A 17,500-nucleotide genomic window follows, 5' to 3' on the forward strand; every position below is an offset into this window, starting at 1 on the left:
AGCGAGAACGTCCACGGTGCCGGGACCTCGAAGGGGATCGGTGCCGGTTGGGCGAGTCCGGAGACGGGGCTCACATTGTCGCAGGCTTGTCTCTAGATAAAACCCGCACTGGGGGCACCGGGGGTTGAGGCAGGGTGGTTTCAGTGAGAGCAATTAGGTCCCGTGCCGAAGCGAATGTCTCTGGCGTCGAAGGGACCAGCAGCTCAACCCTGGATCTTATACAGGAGCTATGAGGGACCGGACTCGACGGACCTCTGGGGCCCGGAGTCGACGGAATCCCTGTTGGTGGTGCCGTGGCAGAGATAGGTGCCGGGCGCTCCGCTCAAGTTTGCGAGGATGGAGTGGCAGACGTCGAGGGCCTTGCATGGAGACCCGGTGCCAGGGAAGGTCGGTGCCGGGGCGTCTTTCCGGTGCCGTCGTGGTCCGGTGCCGGCGCGGAGCCGGCGCTCTGCGTCGGGGCCACAGGGTTAAGTGCCGCTTCCATCAGGAGAGTCCTTAACCTCTGGTCCCTCTCCTTCTTTGTCCTAGGCTTAAAAGCCTTACAGATGCGGCACTTATCTGAAATGTGCGATTCCTCCAGGCACTTCAGACAGGCGTCGTTGGCATCGCTCGTTGGCATCGGCTTCTTGCAGGCCGAGCACTGTTTGAACCCCAGCGAGCCAGGCATGGGCCCAGTGCCGGGTGCGGGGAAGGGCTAAAGCCCAAGCCCGCTAACTAAGTATTTACAGCTATGCTAAAAGTTAACAATAACGAAAAGCCCAACTACAATTTACAACTATCTACAACTATGAGAACAATGAAACAAAGGAGAGCTAGGGACGTGGAGGACAGCAATGCCGCGCTCCACAGTTCCAACGACCGACACGGCGGTAAGAAGGAACTGAGGAGTGGGTGGGCCGGCAGGGGTATATATCAGGCACCATGCCGGCGCCACTCTGGGGGCGACCTGCCGGCCCACTGGAGTTGCTAGGGTAAAAGTCTTCTGACGAACATGCACGCGCGGCGCGCACACCTAACTGGAATGGATATGAGCAATCACTCGAAGAAGAACCTCAGTGGTTCCAATGGGGCAGCCCGACAGCAGCAATGGGTCAGCCCCTGAGTTGAGCTGCCCGAAGGGGGCAACTTTCCTACCTAAACCCCACCCCAAATATTAATGAGAAGACAAGTGGTGGCACTAAGATGCTGCTTGCGTCACCCCATTGATGGCTCTGCTGGTGGGTTCTGCACCTCCCCCCGCCCACCGTATGTCGTGGCTATTCAGCCTGCAGGCGCTTCGGGCAGGGCCGTTTGCTACGCTGAGTGTGTGCAGCACCCAGCACCATGGGGCCCCGATCCTGGCTGCTCATTAGGCACCACTGCAATAAACATCAACAATCACAGACACAACAACAGAGGCTGGAGAGCAGGGGCCCCACTGGGGCTCGGAAGCCCATCACTTACCCTCAGAGTGACCCACCCGGTCCAGCTGGAGGTGTCCAGCTCAAAGGAGGCTCTGCCAGACTCGTCCGTCAGGAAGGTCTGGTTCTTATTCTCATCCCCAGAGCTAACAAAGAGCTGCAGCTTCTCATTCTTCAGTGCAGAGCCACCTGCTGCCTTCAGGAGCATCTGAGTCGGGAGAGAAAGGGGGAGATGCACAACTCAGGGAGCAGACTTCTGGGAGAATGTTGCCCACTAGGGGCTAAAGAGTTGGCTGGAGGCAGAAAGGGACAGTGCAATCCAGCCCTGAGATGCACTGGGAAAGCCCAGGGCTGGGATGGGTGTTGGGGGGGGAGGACTGAGGGGCATTAGCAGATCTGGGAAGAAATTGGGGCAGGACTGGAATAGCTGGGGGTGCTGGGGTGAGCACAGAGGGGTAACAGGTTGGCTAACCCCTTGACTGTGCCCTCCCTTCCCCATCCCCCAGATGTGCTCACCCCACCTGCAGGCCCTTGTGTAGAAATAACATTGTTCTGTGGGGGTGGGCCAGTAGTTGAGAGACAATCATAACTGATGGCGCTAGATTGCCATCCTGAGATCTTCTTCATGATCGTCCTTTGACAAAGTGTCCCACACCTTTTCTAGGCTAGGCACCTGCCGAGAATACAATACGATAATCTGCCTTGGGTAAATGTAGGCGTGTGCACAGCACAACATACAATGGCAAGGTAACTAGCGTTCTTCGAGATGTGGTGTCTATATGTGCTCCACTTCTGGTGTGCATATGCCCCATGCACCAGAGATCTGAATGCATTAGCTGCCAATGTCCATTGGTTGTGCCTGCACCCTGCATGCCTCCCTTGGGAGCTGGGATCTAAGATATAACTCGTAAGCTGTGGTGCATTGGTCCTTTGGGAGCAGCAGGCCTGGTAACTCTGTGAGTGCCCAGAGGAGACACTACAGGGGATGCTCAGAGGACTGGGGGCTATTACTGCCAGATCCTTTCCAGCAGCACTATCACCTGGCCAGGTGTTCCTCATTTTGTAATTGTTCATTTGATTTCTGCTTCCAAAGTGACAGGTTCATCATATGGACTCATGGGAAGGAGGTCCTTGAAGAATTCCACCTGGATTTCAACAATTTCCACCCCACCATCAACCTCAGCCTGCACCAGTCCACACAAGAGATTCACTTCCTGGACACTACAGTGCAAATATGTGATGGTCACATAAACACCTCCCTACACTGGAAACCTACTGACTGCGATACCTACCTACATGCCTCCAGCTGCCATCCAGGACACACCACACGATCCATTGTCTACAGCCAAGCCCTAAGATACAACTGCATTTGCTCCAATCCCTCAGACAGAGACAAACACCTACAAGATCTCTATCAAGAGTTCTTAAAACTACAATATCCACCTGGGGAAGTGAGGAAACAGATTGACAGAGCGAGATGGGTACCCGAAATCACCTACTACAAGACACGCCCAACAAGGAAAATAACAGAACGCCACTAGCCGTCACCTACTGCCCCCAACCAGTACCGGATTTATCATGGCGCCACTGGTGCCATGGCGCTGGGCCCAAGGTTCAAAGGGGCCCCGGCCCGGCTGCTCTTCTCCGCCCCCCACTGCTCTCTCCTGTGGGGGCAGAAGCTTGATGCTGCCGGCTCCTGGGGCTCCTGCTGCAGCAGGGCAGGCTCTGCTGGCAGCCAAGCTCCCCCCTTCCCCGCCTCTTCCCCCAGCCTGCTGCAATCCTGCCCCTCCCCCTCTCCCTGCCGCCGATCAGCTGTTTGTAGGCAGGAGGGAGGAGGAAGAGAGGAGCCTCAGCAGGCCCATTGCTCCTGGGAGGTGAAAAGGTAGGGGTAGGGCCTTGGGGAAGGGGCTGGAATCAGGGCATACCCCCTCCAGCCCCCTGCCATGAGCACCCCCATGACCCCAGTCCACACCCCAGCCCTCTGCTCACCCTGACCGCTGTACCCCCCACAAACCTCCCCAGCCCCCTACCCTGACGCCTGCACCCCCATACCCCCCAGCCCCCTACCCTGACTCCTGCATTCCCCCCACACTCCCCAGCACCCTGCCCTGACCCCTGCATTCCCCACACACCCCCAACCCCCTGCCCTGTCCTCTGCACCCCCCACATCCCCAGCCCCCTGCCCTGACCCCTGCACCCCCTCCCACACCCCTAGTCCCCTGCCCTGTCCTCTGCACCTCCCACATCCCCACCCCCATCCTGAGCACCAAACAGGAGCTTCTGCACCCCCTCCCCATTCCCATCTGCACCCCTCACACCAAACAGGAGCTGCCCCAGGTACGTGCTCCACACCCCAACCTCCTGCCCCAACCCTCAGCCCCCTTCCTCGCCCTAGCTCCCAGACAGACCCCAAACCCCAACTTTTCTTACAATATTTGAAAAGATCATTCAGTGGTCCGTCGAGACTCTCTGCGAGTTTCAAGTGGTCTGTGGAAAAATAAGCCAGACTACAAGAACAATCAAGGGACCTCACTTTATTTTCATTTACTTGCTATTACCTATAGGAGGAGGATGAAGAAAGAAAGAATGAAAAATGGGGGCGGGGGAAATAAGAGAATGTTCTTTTTCTTGGCTGGGTCCCAAGGAAGGACCCCAAAAATGAAGCTGAGCACAGGGCCGGGGGCTCCCACTAACTCTGAATCCACCACTGGCTGTCACATCACCTGGGCTGGAGATACCATGTCTGTTGATCCCCCCCAGTCTCCAACCTTCCTGGGCAGTACAGCAGACATGGCCCTTCCCACTAGCTCCTCTCCACTCCCCAGCCCACCCACCACTTGCCTCCACCCCACCTAAGGCTTAGCCCTCTCACTTTTAAAAATGATTGCTGGCCCCTCTCCCCCCTCAGGCTTTTCTGGCAGCCCTGTTGCCAGATATGCAGTTTTAGACAGGAACCTCCAGTAGAAAACGGGACCTGGGTGTCCGGTTAGCACGGCTGACTGGAAACTAAATGTCTGGTTATAGGAGTAACCACATTAGCCGCTGCTCCTCCCATTCCCAACACCCACCGCAGACGGCTAGAAGAGAACCTGTCCTGCTGCTGCGGGAGGAGGGGCAGCTCAGTGCACAGAGAGACAAAGAGAATGGGCCAGAACCAGGCAGGGACCCGCTCTATGTGGGCAGGGGCGGAGGGATCCTGTTTACCCCCTCCCCAGCCCTGCTGCGCTTGCAGTTTACCCCTGGCCCCTCCTTTGCTCCAAGGACCAACCCTAGTTCCTGCCCCACTGTGCTTTTACCCCCAACCCCTTTTACAATCATTTCCCAGGGGGACCCACAAATATGTTTGGCGTCGGACCCTGTCACGGAGTGTGGGGTAGTCCGGTCCTGCACCCCTCTTCCTGGGACTCCCAGTGACTCTCAGCCAGCCAGTAAAACAGAAGGTTTATTGGACAACAGGAACACAGGTTACAGCAGAGCTTGCAGGCACAACCAGGACCCCTCAATCAAGTCCTTCTGGGGGTTCAGGGAGCTTAGGCCTTGGCTACACTGGCGCTTTACAGCGCTGCAACTTTCTCGCTCAGGGGTGTGAAAAAAACACCCCCCTGAGCGCTGCAAGATACAGCGCTGTAAAGCGCCAGTGTAAACAGTGCCGCAGCACTGAGAGCGCGGCTCCCAGCGCTGCAAGCTAAACCCCATGAGGAGGTGGAGTACGTGCAGCGCTGGGAGAGCTCTCTCCCAGCACTGGCGCTGCGACCACACTCACACTTCAAAGCGCTGAAGCGGCAGTGCTTTGAAGTTTCAAGTGTAGCCAAGCCCTCAGATCCCAGCTTGGGGCTCCCTGCACTGCACCACCCAGCCCCAACTCAAACTAAAAATCCCTCCCAGAGCTCTCCTCCTTCCCCTCTCCTCCTCCCTTTGTCCAGTCTCCAAGGCAGGTGTGAATTCTCCCACCCCCCCTCCTGGCTCAGGTTACAGCACCAGTAGATTCCTTCTCATCCCCACTGTAACCTCCCTGCAACATTCTCAGGTCAAATCTGCCCTGCTCCCCGCTCCGTCACAAGCCCACAAAAAGTTAACCCGGCCCTGCCCCCAACTTAAACCTCTCCAACGCATCATCAACGATCTACAACCTATCCTGGAAAACAATCCCTCACTCTCACAGATCTTGGGAGACAGGCCAGTCCTTGCTTACAGACAGCCCCCCAACCTGAAGCAAATACTCACCAGCAACTATGCACCACACCACAGAAACACCAACCCAGGAACCAATCCCTGTACAAACCCTGTTGCCTATTCTGTCCCCATATCTACTCTAGTGACACCATCAGAGGACTCAGCCACATGAGCCATACCATCAGGAGCTCATTCACCTGCACATCTACCAATGTGATATATGCTATCATGTGCCAGCAATGCCCCTCTGCCATTTACATTGGCCAAACCGGACAGTTTCTATGTAAAAGAATAAATGGACACAAAACAAAAGCCAGTAGAAGAACACTTCAGTCTCCCTGGACACTCTATAACAGATTTAAAAGTAGCCATCCTTCAACAAAAAACTTCAGAAACAGACTTCAAAGAGAAACTGCAGAGCTACAATTCATTTGCAAATTTAACACCATGAATTTGGGCTTGAATAGGGCCTGGAAGTGGCTGGCTCACTACAAAGGCAACTTTCCCTCTCTTAGTATTGACACTTCCTCATCAATTATTGGGAGTGGACCACACCCATCCTGATTGAATTGGCTCTGTCAACTAGGGTGACCAGATGTCCCGATTTTATAGGGACAGTGACGATTTTGGGGGCTTTTTCTTATATAGGCTTCTATTAACCCCCATCCCCATCCCGATTTTTTACACTTCCTATCTGGTCACCCTACTGTCAACACTGGTTCTCCACTTGTGAGGTAACTCCCTTCTCTCCATATGTCAGTGTAATAATGTCTGCATCTCTCATTTTCACTCCATGCATCTGAAGAAGTGGGGTTTTTACCCACAAAAGCTTATGCTCAGATAAATCTCTTAGTCTTTAAGTATCAGAGGGTAGCCGTGTTAGTCTGGATCTGTAAAAGCAGCAAAGAATCCTGTGGCACCTTATAGACTAACAGACGTTTTGGAGCATGAGCTTTCGTGGGTGAATACCCACTTCCTCAGATGCATGTAATGGAAATATCCAGGGGCAGGTATATATATGTGTGCTAGCAAGCAAGCTAGAGATAACGAGGTCAGTTCAATCAGGGAGGATGAGGCCCTGTTCTAGCAGTTGAGGTGTGAAAACCAAGAGAGGAGAAACTGGTTCTGTAATTGGCAAGCCATTCACAGTCTTTGTTCAATCCTGAGCTGATGGTGTCAAATTTGCAGATGAACTGAAGCTCAGCAGTTTCTCTTTGAAGTCTGGTCCTGAAGTTTTTTTGCTGCAGGATGGCCACCTTAAGGTCTGCTATAGTGTGGCCAGGGAGATTGAAGTGCTCTCCTACAGGTTTTTGTATATTGCCATTCCTAATGTCTGATTTGTGTCCATTTATCCTTTTCCGTAGAGACTGTCCAGTTAGTCTTTAAGGTGTCACCGGACTCCTCATTGTTTTCCTAAGTGTAGTACCTCACGTTGGTCTTTAATTAATTTCATCTTGTTGATTTCAGACCAATTCTAATCCTGCCTCCAAAGTGCTAGGAGCCCCTCTCAGAGTTGTGTCATCCACACATTTTAGAAGCACACTCTCCATTCCATTGTCCGAGTCTTTAATGACGATACTGAGTAGTACCGGAGCCAGGACTGACCCCTGTGGGACCCACTAAACACGTCTTCCCAGAGTGCAGCAAACTACTGATAACTATCCCTTGAGTATGGGGGTTTTAACCAGTTATGCACCAACCTTACAGTAACTTCATTTAGACCAGTGATTTTCAACCAGGGGGCCAGGGCCTCCTGGGGGCCGTGAGCAGGTTTCAGGGGGTCCACCGAGCGGGGCCAGTGTTAGACATGCTGGGGCCCAGGGCAGAGGGCTGCAGCCCCACCACATGGGGCGATTGCCCTGCTTGCTACCCCTTCACGCCTGCCCTGGCCTTTATATGCAGAAAATCAGTTGCTGTGGCACAGGTGGGATGTGGAGTTTTTACAACATGTTGGAGGTGGGGGGGCTCAGAAAGGAAACGGTTGAGAATCCCGACGTAGACCACGTTTCCCTAGTTTGCTTATGAGGATGTCAGAAGCCTTACTACAAACAGGATATATCGAGTCTACTGCTTCCCCCCTCCCACTAGGCCAGGAACCCTGACTGATAGATGTGGCTTTTCTTACTGGTGGCTTTAAAATCTCCCCTATTGCTCCTCAAGGAGCCAACAAAGGAGCATCTGGGAGTTCAGAAACAGTGCTGTGCCTGTCGGTGCGGGACGTGAAACGAGATCCAGCACTATCAGCAGCGACGCGGAAGGACCCGTGCTATGGATGCTGAGTGCAGGAAATGGGACATCCGTGCACAGATGCGGGTAGCAAAGACACCAAGGAGAGCGGCACCTGGGGCAATGAAGGTGAGAGCTCCGGGGGTGATGTATCGGTGAAACAAACAGTGGTGCCGAAAGCACCCGCAGCAGCACCAGCAGCAATGACTGTGCCGCAAGCAGTGGTGCTGAGAGGCCACCACCAAAAGAAATCCTCTCTGGGCACCAAGGGATGAGCCAGCAGTGGAACCAAGAACTCAGGACTCCTGCTCTCTGGGCACCAGAGGGACCAGGGATTGGCCTCAAGCTGCCCTTCTCAAGTGACACAGAAAGAGAAGATGTAGCAGGCACCTGAGGAGGAGATATACTCCCGTGCTCCTTGGCAGATGGCGTCCATCACACTCGAGGTCGCTAACCGGGGCAGGCACAGCCTTAGAGGTGGAAGAGACGGCTGCCAGGGAACTTTTTACCCAAGGGTGATCAGTCCAAGGAGGATCCTGCATCTCTTCAGGGACTGAGCCTGGCCTCCTAGACTTCTCCAGGAGAAATCCCTTCAGTCTAGTCTCCCTGGATTTCACAGTCCGTCTGGGGAGGGCTCTGAAGTCCCTGCACTGCTCTCTAGCGTGCGTCTGTGAACCCAGACAATACAGACACTTAGAGTGTCTGTCGTTCCAGCGTGGCAGACCCACACGAGGGACATAATTTAAATCTTGAGGACTAAATCCCACTGTACCTGGAGAAGACAGGAACTGCTCACCTCAGAGCCCCCCTTCACTCCCCCCGTACCAGGATTCATAGACTCCAAGGGCAGGAGGGACCATTGTGATCATCCAGTTTGACCTCCTGCCTAGCACAGGCCAGAGACCTGCCCCACAATAATGCCCAGAGCTGACCGGTTAGAAGAACATCCCATCTTCATTTAAACATTGTCAGGGATGGAAAATCCACCACGAACATCAGTAAATTGTTGGTTAATTACCCTCACTATAAAAAATGTACCCCTTATTTCCAGTTGCAATTTGTCTAGCTTCAACTTCCAGCCCTTAGATCGCATTCGACCTTTCTCTGCTAGACTGGATATTTGTTCCCCGATATTTACTGTAACCCTTCTGCCCATCTGAGTTGGTGGCAACAAGGGCCGGGTTCAGTATCCAGAGGTTCCATTTAAATAACACAATACAAAACCGGCTTGAGCCCTCACCCACTGACCTGGCACAATTACATACCACTCCCCTACCCCAGGTGCCTCTAAGAGGCAATACTTCCCCTCTCGCCAGCACAGAGTCTGAGTGTAGCAAAAGTCTTTTGATAAAGGAGGGAAACAATGTGGCATTATGTTGGGGAAACACCACAAACAGGATTCATAACACAACCCATGAGCAAATGACCCACCCCCAGGTAAGTTTGGCAGTGTCCTTTTCCCCTCAGGGACTTAAGTCCAGCAATCCAACAGTCACTCCACCCACAGTTTCTGTCCCTGGTCAGCACAGCTCCCAGAGTTCAGAAGTTCATCTGCAGAGTTTACCTCCCAGCCTGGGCAGAAGTGGAGGGAGAGGGGGACAATCTTACATGCTCTGCTGCTCAGGTTGATGGACAATTGCCAGGTCTCTCCATGGGTTTCCACTACACCTCTTCAGCTACCGTCTGCTCCTACTACACCTCTTCACCTACTGTCTGCTCCTCTCCACCAGCCACACTGCTATCCACTCCACTCTCTGTGCCTCTCTGCTAGCCACTCACCAACTTGTTTTCAGCCACCCCCCATTCACACAGCTATCAGGGAGTTTAGCTGATAGTGGGGGAGTCTCAGTACCGCTATACCACTAGCCCAAAGTAAATCTAACACTTAAACTTATGGAAACAGAGATTCCAGTTCTGCAGCCTGTAACAAGACTCCTAATGAAACCAAAATTATCTCTGCTATTACAGTGGAGACAGACAGTAACAACAGCAGCAGTATTAGAGCCACGACACGACACGACACGACACGACACGACACGACACGACACGACACGACACGACACGACACGACACGACACGACACGACACGACACGACACGACACGACACCCATCAAATACACATACCTAGCCCCCAACCTCTCCCAATGCACTAGGTTTTGGAACCCACATCCCTTGCTTAGCAAGAGCGATGTCGGAAAGGGCGAGTCCCTCAGTCAGAAAATGCCAAGTATAGTTCTACTGTCCATGATTCACATAACCAGGATAACACCACTTTATTACTCCTGTCCCAATAACAAAGAAACTGGGGATCCCACAGCAGCCAAAGTGACCATTTGAGCAGGCAGTCCCATCATGCTAGGCGGGGTGGGTGTGCCCATGCAAATAAGATCAGGCCCTGAAGGCCTTTTCCACAACTCACCACTAGATGTCAGGGTAGAGCTCATCCTGAGTCATCTTACGTTACAAATTGTAATCAAGTCACCCTTTAACCTTCCCTTTCTTAAACTGAATAGACTGAGCTCTTTGCGTCTCTCACTATGAGGCATCTTGTCTAATCCTTTCACCAGTCTTGGGGCTCTTCTCCAAACCCTCTTCAATTTATCAACATCCTTGTTGAACTGTGGGCACCGGAACTGGACACGGGGTTCCAGCATCAGTTGCACCTCTGCCAAATACAGAGTATCCGACTTGAGAGTCCCATTTACACCTCCCAGAATCACATTAGATCTTTTGGCCACAGCATCGCACTAGAAGCTTGTGTTCAGCTGATTATCCACCAAGACCCCCAAGTTGTTTCCAGAGTCCCTGCTTCCCAGGCTAGACTCCCTCACCCTGTAACTATGGCCAACTGTCTTTGCTCTGAGGAGAGGGGCGGCTTTATGTTATTTGCCACCCCAAGCACAACAGGCAGGCGTCTTTCGGCGGCGCTCCTGCGCACAGTCCACTGGTCATGCGGATTCGGCGGCACACCAGCAGGAGGTCCGCTGGTCACGCGGATTCGGCAGCACACCTGCAGGAGGTCCGATGGTTACGCAGATTCAGCGGTACACCTGCAGGAGGTCTGCTGGTCACGTGGATTCAGCGGCACACCTGCAGGAGGTCTGCTGGTTACGCGGATTCGGTGGCACACCTGCAGGACGTCTGCTGGTTACGCAGATTCAGTGGCACACCTGCAGGAGGTCTGTTGGTCACGTGGATTCAGCGGCACACCTGAAGGAGGTCCGCCAGTTATGCGGATTCAGCAGCACACTTGCAGGAGGTCTGCAGGTTATGCGGATTCGGCGACATGCCTGTGGGAGATCCGCTGGTGCTGTGCAATTCGGCATCCCCGCTGCCGAATTGCTGCCGAAGCCGTGGGACCAGTGGATCTCCTGCAGGCATGACACCAAAAGCCATCTGCCTGCCGCCCTCACAGCAACTGGCAGGCTGCCCCCCGTGGCTTGCCATCCCAGGCACGCACTTGGTGTGCTGGTGCCTGGAGCCGCCCCTGTCTGATGAGAGGGAGCCTAAGACTGAAATCCTCCCTAAAACAGGAGAGTTCAGCTAAACTAACTAAACCACCATCTCCAGTAACAATTATTAATGATTAAAATGACTATTTACAAAACGTAAAGAGAAAAACTTCAGTGGAGCAAGAGACCGGACACTGCTGCTGGCTCTGTCTCTCAGGCAGGGGCTGTGATAAAGAACTGAGGGTTGGCTGGTTGCTTAACCCCCATTGTGCCCTCGGTAAGAGGGGGTTTGAGGACATGGAGTGCAGCTAACACATCCGATCTCCAGTGCATGGGGCACATGGGCACCAGAAGTGCAGCACATCCGGCAAGCAGTCAACTTCAATGGAGGTTACAGTTTGGTACAGATATATCCCACTCTGTCACAGCGGTAATCCTGTTACCTTGCCAGTGTAGGGGATTCCAGCCTTGTAGGTATTGTCAGCGTCCTCAAAGGTCACCGTAGCGATTTCAGACACAATGTCACAGCTCTTGGTCACGTTGAGCTCCACCCCTAGCAGGAGAGGGAGGGACAATAGGAGCAAGGTGCCGGGGGCAACACCAGAGTTCAGGCTACGTCCCAGATTTCTCTCCATAACAATCCGCTGTCATGGAGTGTGGGGTAGTCTGGTCCTGCACCCCTCTTCCTGGGACTCACAGTGAATCTCAGGCAGCCAGTGAAACAGAAGGTTTATTGGACAACAGGAACACAGGATACAGCAGAGCTTGTAGGCACAACCAGGACCCCTCAATCAAGTCCTTCTGGGGTTCAGGAAGCTTAGTCCCCAGCTAGGGATTCCCTGAATTCCAACCACCCAGCCCACAACCGAAAGTGAACTCACTCCCTCCAGAAGGCCACTTCCTTTGTCCAGCTTCCCGGGCAAAGGTGCTGACCCCCTCCCCCGCTACCTGGCTCAGGTTACAGGCTTAGGTCCTGTCCCTCACCTAAAGATCTCCCCAGCTCTCCCATCCTCCACACAGACAGTCCCTACTCCATCACATCTCTCCCCCCTTCGAGACTGAACTGAGCAGGGTCACTCTGCCCAGTGACCTGGGGAAGTTCAGGGCCCCCTCTCCGGGACAATGCGTCCGCTATCAGGTTGGCACTTCCCTTCACATGGACCACATCCATGTCATAGTCCTGCAGGAGCAGGCTCCACCTCAGGAGCTTGGCCTTGGTTCCTTTCATCTGGTGCAGCCAGGTCAGAGGAGAGTGGTCGGTGTACATGGTGAAGTGTGGGCGGCTATGGAGCTAAAGTGGGGCACAAACCTTTGATAGTACCCAGCCACCCCAATAAAGGCCTGGACCTGCTTTTTGGTTTGGGGAGCAGGCCAGTCTCTGATCACCTCCACCTTGGCTGGTTCTGGTTTTAGGCAGCCGCTTCCCACCCAATGGCCCAGGTAAGATACTTCAGCCATCCCCACTTTGCACTTCTCAGCCTTTACGGTCAACCCAGCCTCTCAGAGTCGGTCCAGTACTTGTTTAACCTGGGACACTTGGTCCTCCCAGGTCCGGCTAAAGACGCAGATGTAGTCAATATACACCACAGCAAAACTCTCCATACCCCTCAGTAGCTGATCCACCAGGCGCTGGAAGGTGGCCGGCACTTCCTTCAGGCTGAGGGGCAGGGTCAAAAACTCGTAGAGCCCCAGAGGGGTGATAAAGGCTGATTTCAGCCTGGCATCTGCGTCCAGTGGCACTTGCCAGTAGCCCTTTGTAAGATAAATGGTGGTGAGGTACCAAGCGCCTCCCAGCTTGTCTAGGAGCTCATCAGGCCTGGGCATGGGGTAGGCATCAGATACAGTGATGGCATTGAGCTTTCGATAGTCCACACAGAACCGGATCGACCCGTCCTTCTTGGGAACCAGCACCACTGGCGAGGCCCAAGGGCTGAAAGACGTCTGGATCACCCCCAAAGCCAGCACGTCCCTGACCTCTCTTTCTAGGTCCTGGGCAGTTTTCCCGGTGACCCAAAAAGGGGAGCATCTTATAGTGGGATGTGACCTGGTCTCCACCCGGTGGACAGTTAAATTAGTGCGTCCAGGCTGGCTGGAAAACAGCTGTCGGTACAGATGCAGCACCTCTCTGATCTCAGCGTGCTGGGCTGGGGTCAGCTGATCAGAGAGGGGAAGTGCCTCCAGGGGGGAAACCAGCTTTTGTCCCAGGGAATAGATCCATTAAGGGGTCATCCCCATGCTCCTCCCAATGTCCACACACGGCCAACACCACATTCCCCCTGTCATAGTATGGTTTCATCATGTTCACATGGTACACCCGGCAGTGATGTGCCCAGTTCGACAGCTCCACCACATAGTTTACCTCATTTAGTTGCTTGACAACCTTGAAGGGCCCTTCCCAGGCTGCCTGGAGTTTGTTTTTCCTCACGGGGATGAGAACCATCACTTGATCCCCAGTGGCGAAGGCACAGGCACGCGCCGTGCGGTCATACCAGACCTTCTGCCTCCTCTGGGCTCGGGCCAGATTCTCCCTGGCCAGGCCCATGAGCTCGGCCAGTCTTTCCCGGAAGGTCAGGACATACTCCACCACTGACTCTCCTTCGGGAGCGGCCTTCCCCTCCCATTTGTCTCTCATTAGGTCTAGGGGCCCCCTTACCTGCCTTCCATACAACAGTTCGAAAGGTGAAAACCCGGTAGATTCCTGGGGTATCTCCCTGTACGCAAACAGCAGGTGAGGTAAGTACTTGTCCCAATCCTGCGGGTGCTGGTTCATAAATGTTTTTAGCAACATCTTCAGCGTCCCGTTGAACCTTTCCACCAGCCCATTGGATTGGGGGTGATACACTTAGTCCCAGTTGTGCTGGACCCCACATTTCTCCCACAAGCACCGGAGCAGGGTCGACATGAAGTTGGACTCCTGGTCTGTTAAGACCTCCTTGGGGAACCCCACCCGGCTGAAAATGGACAGCAGCGCATCTGCCACTGTGTCTGCTTCGATAGAGGATAAGGCCACCGCCTCGGGGTAGCGAGTGGCAAAATCTACCACCACCAGGATGTATTTCTTCCCCGACAGGGTCGCCTTGCTGAGAGGTCGCACTATGTCCATGGCCACCTTCTGGAAAGGTTCTTCTATGATGGGTAAAGGCCTCAAAGCTGCTTTCCTCTTGTCCCGGGCCTTCCCCACCCTCTGGCAGGGGTCACAGGATTGGCAGTACTGTCGGACCTGGGTAAAGACCCCAGGCCAGAAAAAGTTCTGTAGCAGCCTCTGCCTGGTGCGCTGGATTCCCTGGTGCCCTGCGAGAGGGATGTCATGGGCCAGGTACAGCAGCTTGTGGCGAAACTTCTGGGGAACCACCAGCTGCCTCCTGATCCCCCATGACTCTACTTCCCCTGGGGGAGCCCATTCTCGGTACATGAACCCCTTTTCCAACAGGAACCTCTCCTTGCAAGCTCTCCTTATGGACTGTACCGCACTGAGGTCGGCCCAGTCCCTGGGCTTCCGCAAGGAGGGATCTTTCTGCAACTCGGCCTGGAACTCAGCAGCTGGGACAGGAATGGGGACCGGCTCTCTCTTGCTGGCTGGGTCTGAGGCCGCAGCCTCTCTGAGCCGTGTCCCTGGGTGTTCCCTCCCCACCAGGTTAGGGTCCTGCGCCTCGGGCAGAGTACCTTCCCCGCTGTCGGGGTGCAGTGCCCTTCGCTGACTCTGACTACGAGTCACGACCAGGGCACTCTGGGTGTTACTAGGCCAGACCTCGAGGTCCCCTCCCATTAACACGTCCGTGGGCAATTGTGGGTGTACCCCCACATCCTTGGGACCCTCCTTGGCCCCCCACTTCAGGTGTACTCTCACCACGGGCACCTTGAATGGGGTCCCGCCCACACCCATCAGGGTCAGGTAGGTGTCGGGCACCATCTGATCTGAGGCCACCACCTCGGGCCGGGCCAGCGTCACTTCTGCGCCCGTGTCCCAGTACCCAGCGTCCTCCCTCCCATCTACCTCCAGGGGAACAAGACACTCTCTCTGGAGGGGCAGTCCCACACCCACCCTGTAAACCAAAAACTCGCAGCCTGGAGCATCCAGCCCCCCACAGGAGCTGACCTCGGGCCCTTCTCCCTCCTTCGCAGGCGGTACGCAGCCAGTCTCCCTTTCCTGAGAACGCTGCCCCTCGTCCAGCTGGGTCTCTACCAAGTTAATCTGGTGTGGGGTTGGTCTGCTCAGTCTGTCCTTGAGCCTGGGGCACTGGGACCGTATGTGGCCCCTCTGGCCACACTGATAGCAGCTCATGTCCCGTTGGTCCCCTCGAACTGGTCAGTTGTCCCTGATGCTGGGCGTTCCCCTTGGGAGGGGGTTCTCATATTCCCCCTTTGGGAGGTCCCAGGATGACTCTCTCTGCATCGCGGTGGGCCTGTTCCTTTGCGACTCCTCCCTGCCACCCCTCGACCGGCACTTCACAAACTCATCAGCCAGCCGCCCTCTATGTTACGGGTTCTCTGGCTTTTGGTCCCTCAAAAACAGCCTCAGGTCAGATGGGCGCCGCTCATACAGTTGCTCCAGTACCAGCAGTTTAACCAGGTCCCCCTTCGTCTGGGCCTCATCGGCCCACTTGCTGGCGTATCCCTCTGTGTGGACGGCTAGTTGCAGATATGAGACCTCAGGGGTTTTATCCTGACTCCGGAACCTCTCCAGGTACATCTCAAGAGTCAGCCCAAACTCGCACAGCAGGGCCTGCTTGAATAGTTCGTAGTTCCCTTTCTCCTCCTCTCCCAGCTGGCAGTACAATGCCACGGCCTTGGGGTCCATTAAGGGACTGAGAACCCGGAGCCTGTCTGCCGGAGCTACCTGGTGCAGCTCGCAGGCCATCTCAAAGGCATCCAGGAAGTCATCCTTGTCCTTCCCCTCCTTACGCTGGGCCAGGATGCACTTAAAGCTCTGCGCAGTCCTGGGCCCCCCCTCATTCACTGCAGCCGGGGGCCCGCTGCCCCTCAGCCTCGCCAGTTCCAGTTCATGATGACGCTGTCTCTCTTTCTCCTCCAATTCCCGCTGTCTTTGTCTCTCCTCATGTTCCCTCTGTCTCGCTTCATGTTCCCTCTGTCTCTCCTCACGTTTCCTCTGTCTCTCTTTCTCCTCCCGGTCATGTTCTCTCTGTCTCTCATGATCCTCCAGCTCTCTCAGTTTTAGCTCTCTCTCCCATTCCAGCCACTTCCGCTCCATGGATGCCGAGCTTCGCCGGGATGATCTCCTGCTGGCGGGTGAGCTTCACCGGGAGGATCCCCTGCTGGCTGGGGGGGGTCACAGTGCCCTTGGCATTCACTGGGCTTCTCCAAGCCCTTCCCCTACGCATAGGAAGTGGGGGTCTCGGGAAGCTTTCAGCAGCCAGCTGACCACTCCCAGCAGGGACAGACACTGATGCCTGCGCTGCATCTGCCAGGCTGCTTCCCTCAGAGACAAGGATCAGTTCATTCAAGCGATCTCCCTCCTCCAGCTGGGCAATCAGCTGGTCCTTGGTGAGCCTCCCTCTGCGCAGCTCCCTCTGCTTGCACAGCTCCACCAGGTCACACTTAAGCCGCTTGGCATACATCTTCCTGCTGGCCACTCACAGGCCAGGGTGCTTGCCGCTCCCCATGGTTTCCAGGGGACCCCTAGTGCACCAGCCCTTCTTGAGGTCACCGCCTCTCTGCTGGGGTCGTGCTGCAGACTCCTCTGCCCATGGGACCACTCGCTGCAATCCCCCGGGGTACCCTGTTACTGCAAAGTCCTTCTCACTGGGCACACACTCCCAGGGGTTAATCACCCCTGAAGTTGTCCCTTTGTTTTACTGCTCCCCAGTCACTTACTGCAGGAAGCGCCATCCATGGGGTGCAGTAGATCCCGGCGCTGCCACCAGTTGTCATGGAGTATGGGGGAGTCCGGTCCTGCACCCCTCTTCCTGGGACTCACAGTGACTCTCAGCCAGCCAGTAAAACAGAACGTTTATTGGACAACAGGAACGCAGGATACAGCAGAGCTTGTAAGCACAGCCAGGACCCCTCAATCCAGTCCTTCTGGGGTTCAGGAAGCTTAGTCCCCAGCTTAGGATTCCCTGAATTCCAACCACCCAGCCCAAAACCGAAGCTGAACTGCCCTTCCTCCAGCCGGCCCCTTCCTTTTGTCTGGCTTCCCGGGCAAAGGTGGTGACCTCCTCCCACCCACCTGGCTCAGGTTACAGGTTTAGGTCCTGTCCCTCACCTAAAGACCTCCCCGGGTCTCCCGA

General features: G+C 54.9%; 1 protein-coding gene across 1 annotated transcript in view; it reads right to left on the reverse strand.

Annotated features, from left to right (window-relative positions):
* Positions 1–17,500, reverse strand: part of LOC127040576 (alpha-2-macroglobulin-like protein 1) — a 101,928-nt gene that overhangs the window by 75,391 nt on the left and 9,037 nt on the right. The window contains exons 10-11 of the mRNA XM_050934893.1: positions 11,696–11,805; positions 1,444–1,608 (exon numbers count right to left, since the gene is read on the reverse strand). Of these exons, the coding sequence (XP_050790850.1) occupies positions 1,444–1,608; positions 11,696–11,805 (275 nt within the window). The remainder of the gene's footprint in view (positions 1–1,443; positions 1,609–11,695; positions 11,806–17,500) is intronic.

The sequence above is a fragment of the Gopherus flavomarginatus genome, chromosome 25 (assembly GCF_025201925.1).
Source record: "Gopherus flavomarginatus isolate rGopFla2 chromosome 25, rGopFla2.mat.asm, whole genome shotgun sequence".
NCBI classification, from domain to species: domain Eukaryota; kingdom Metazoa; phylum Chordata; order Testudines; family Testudinidae; genus Gopherus; species Gopherus flavomarginatus.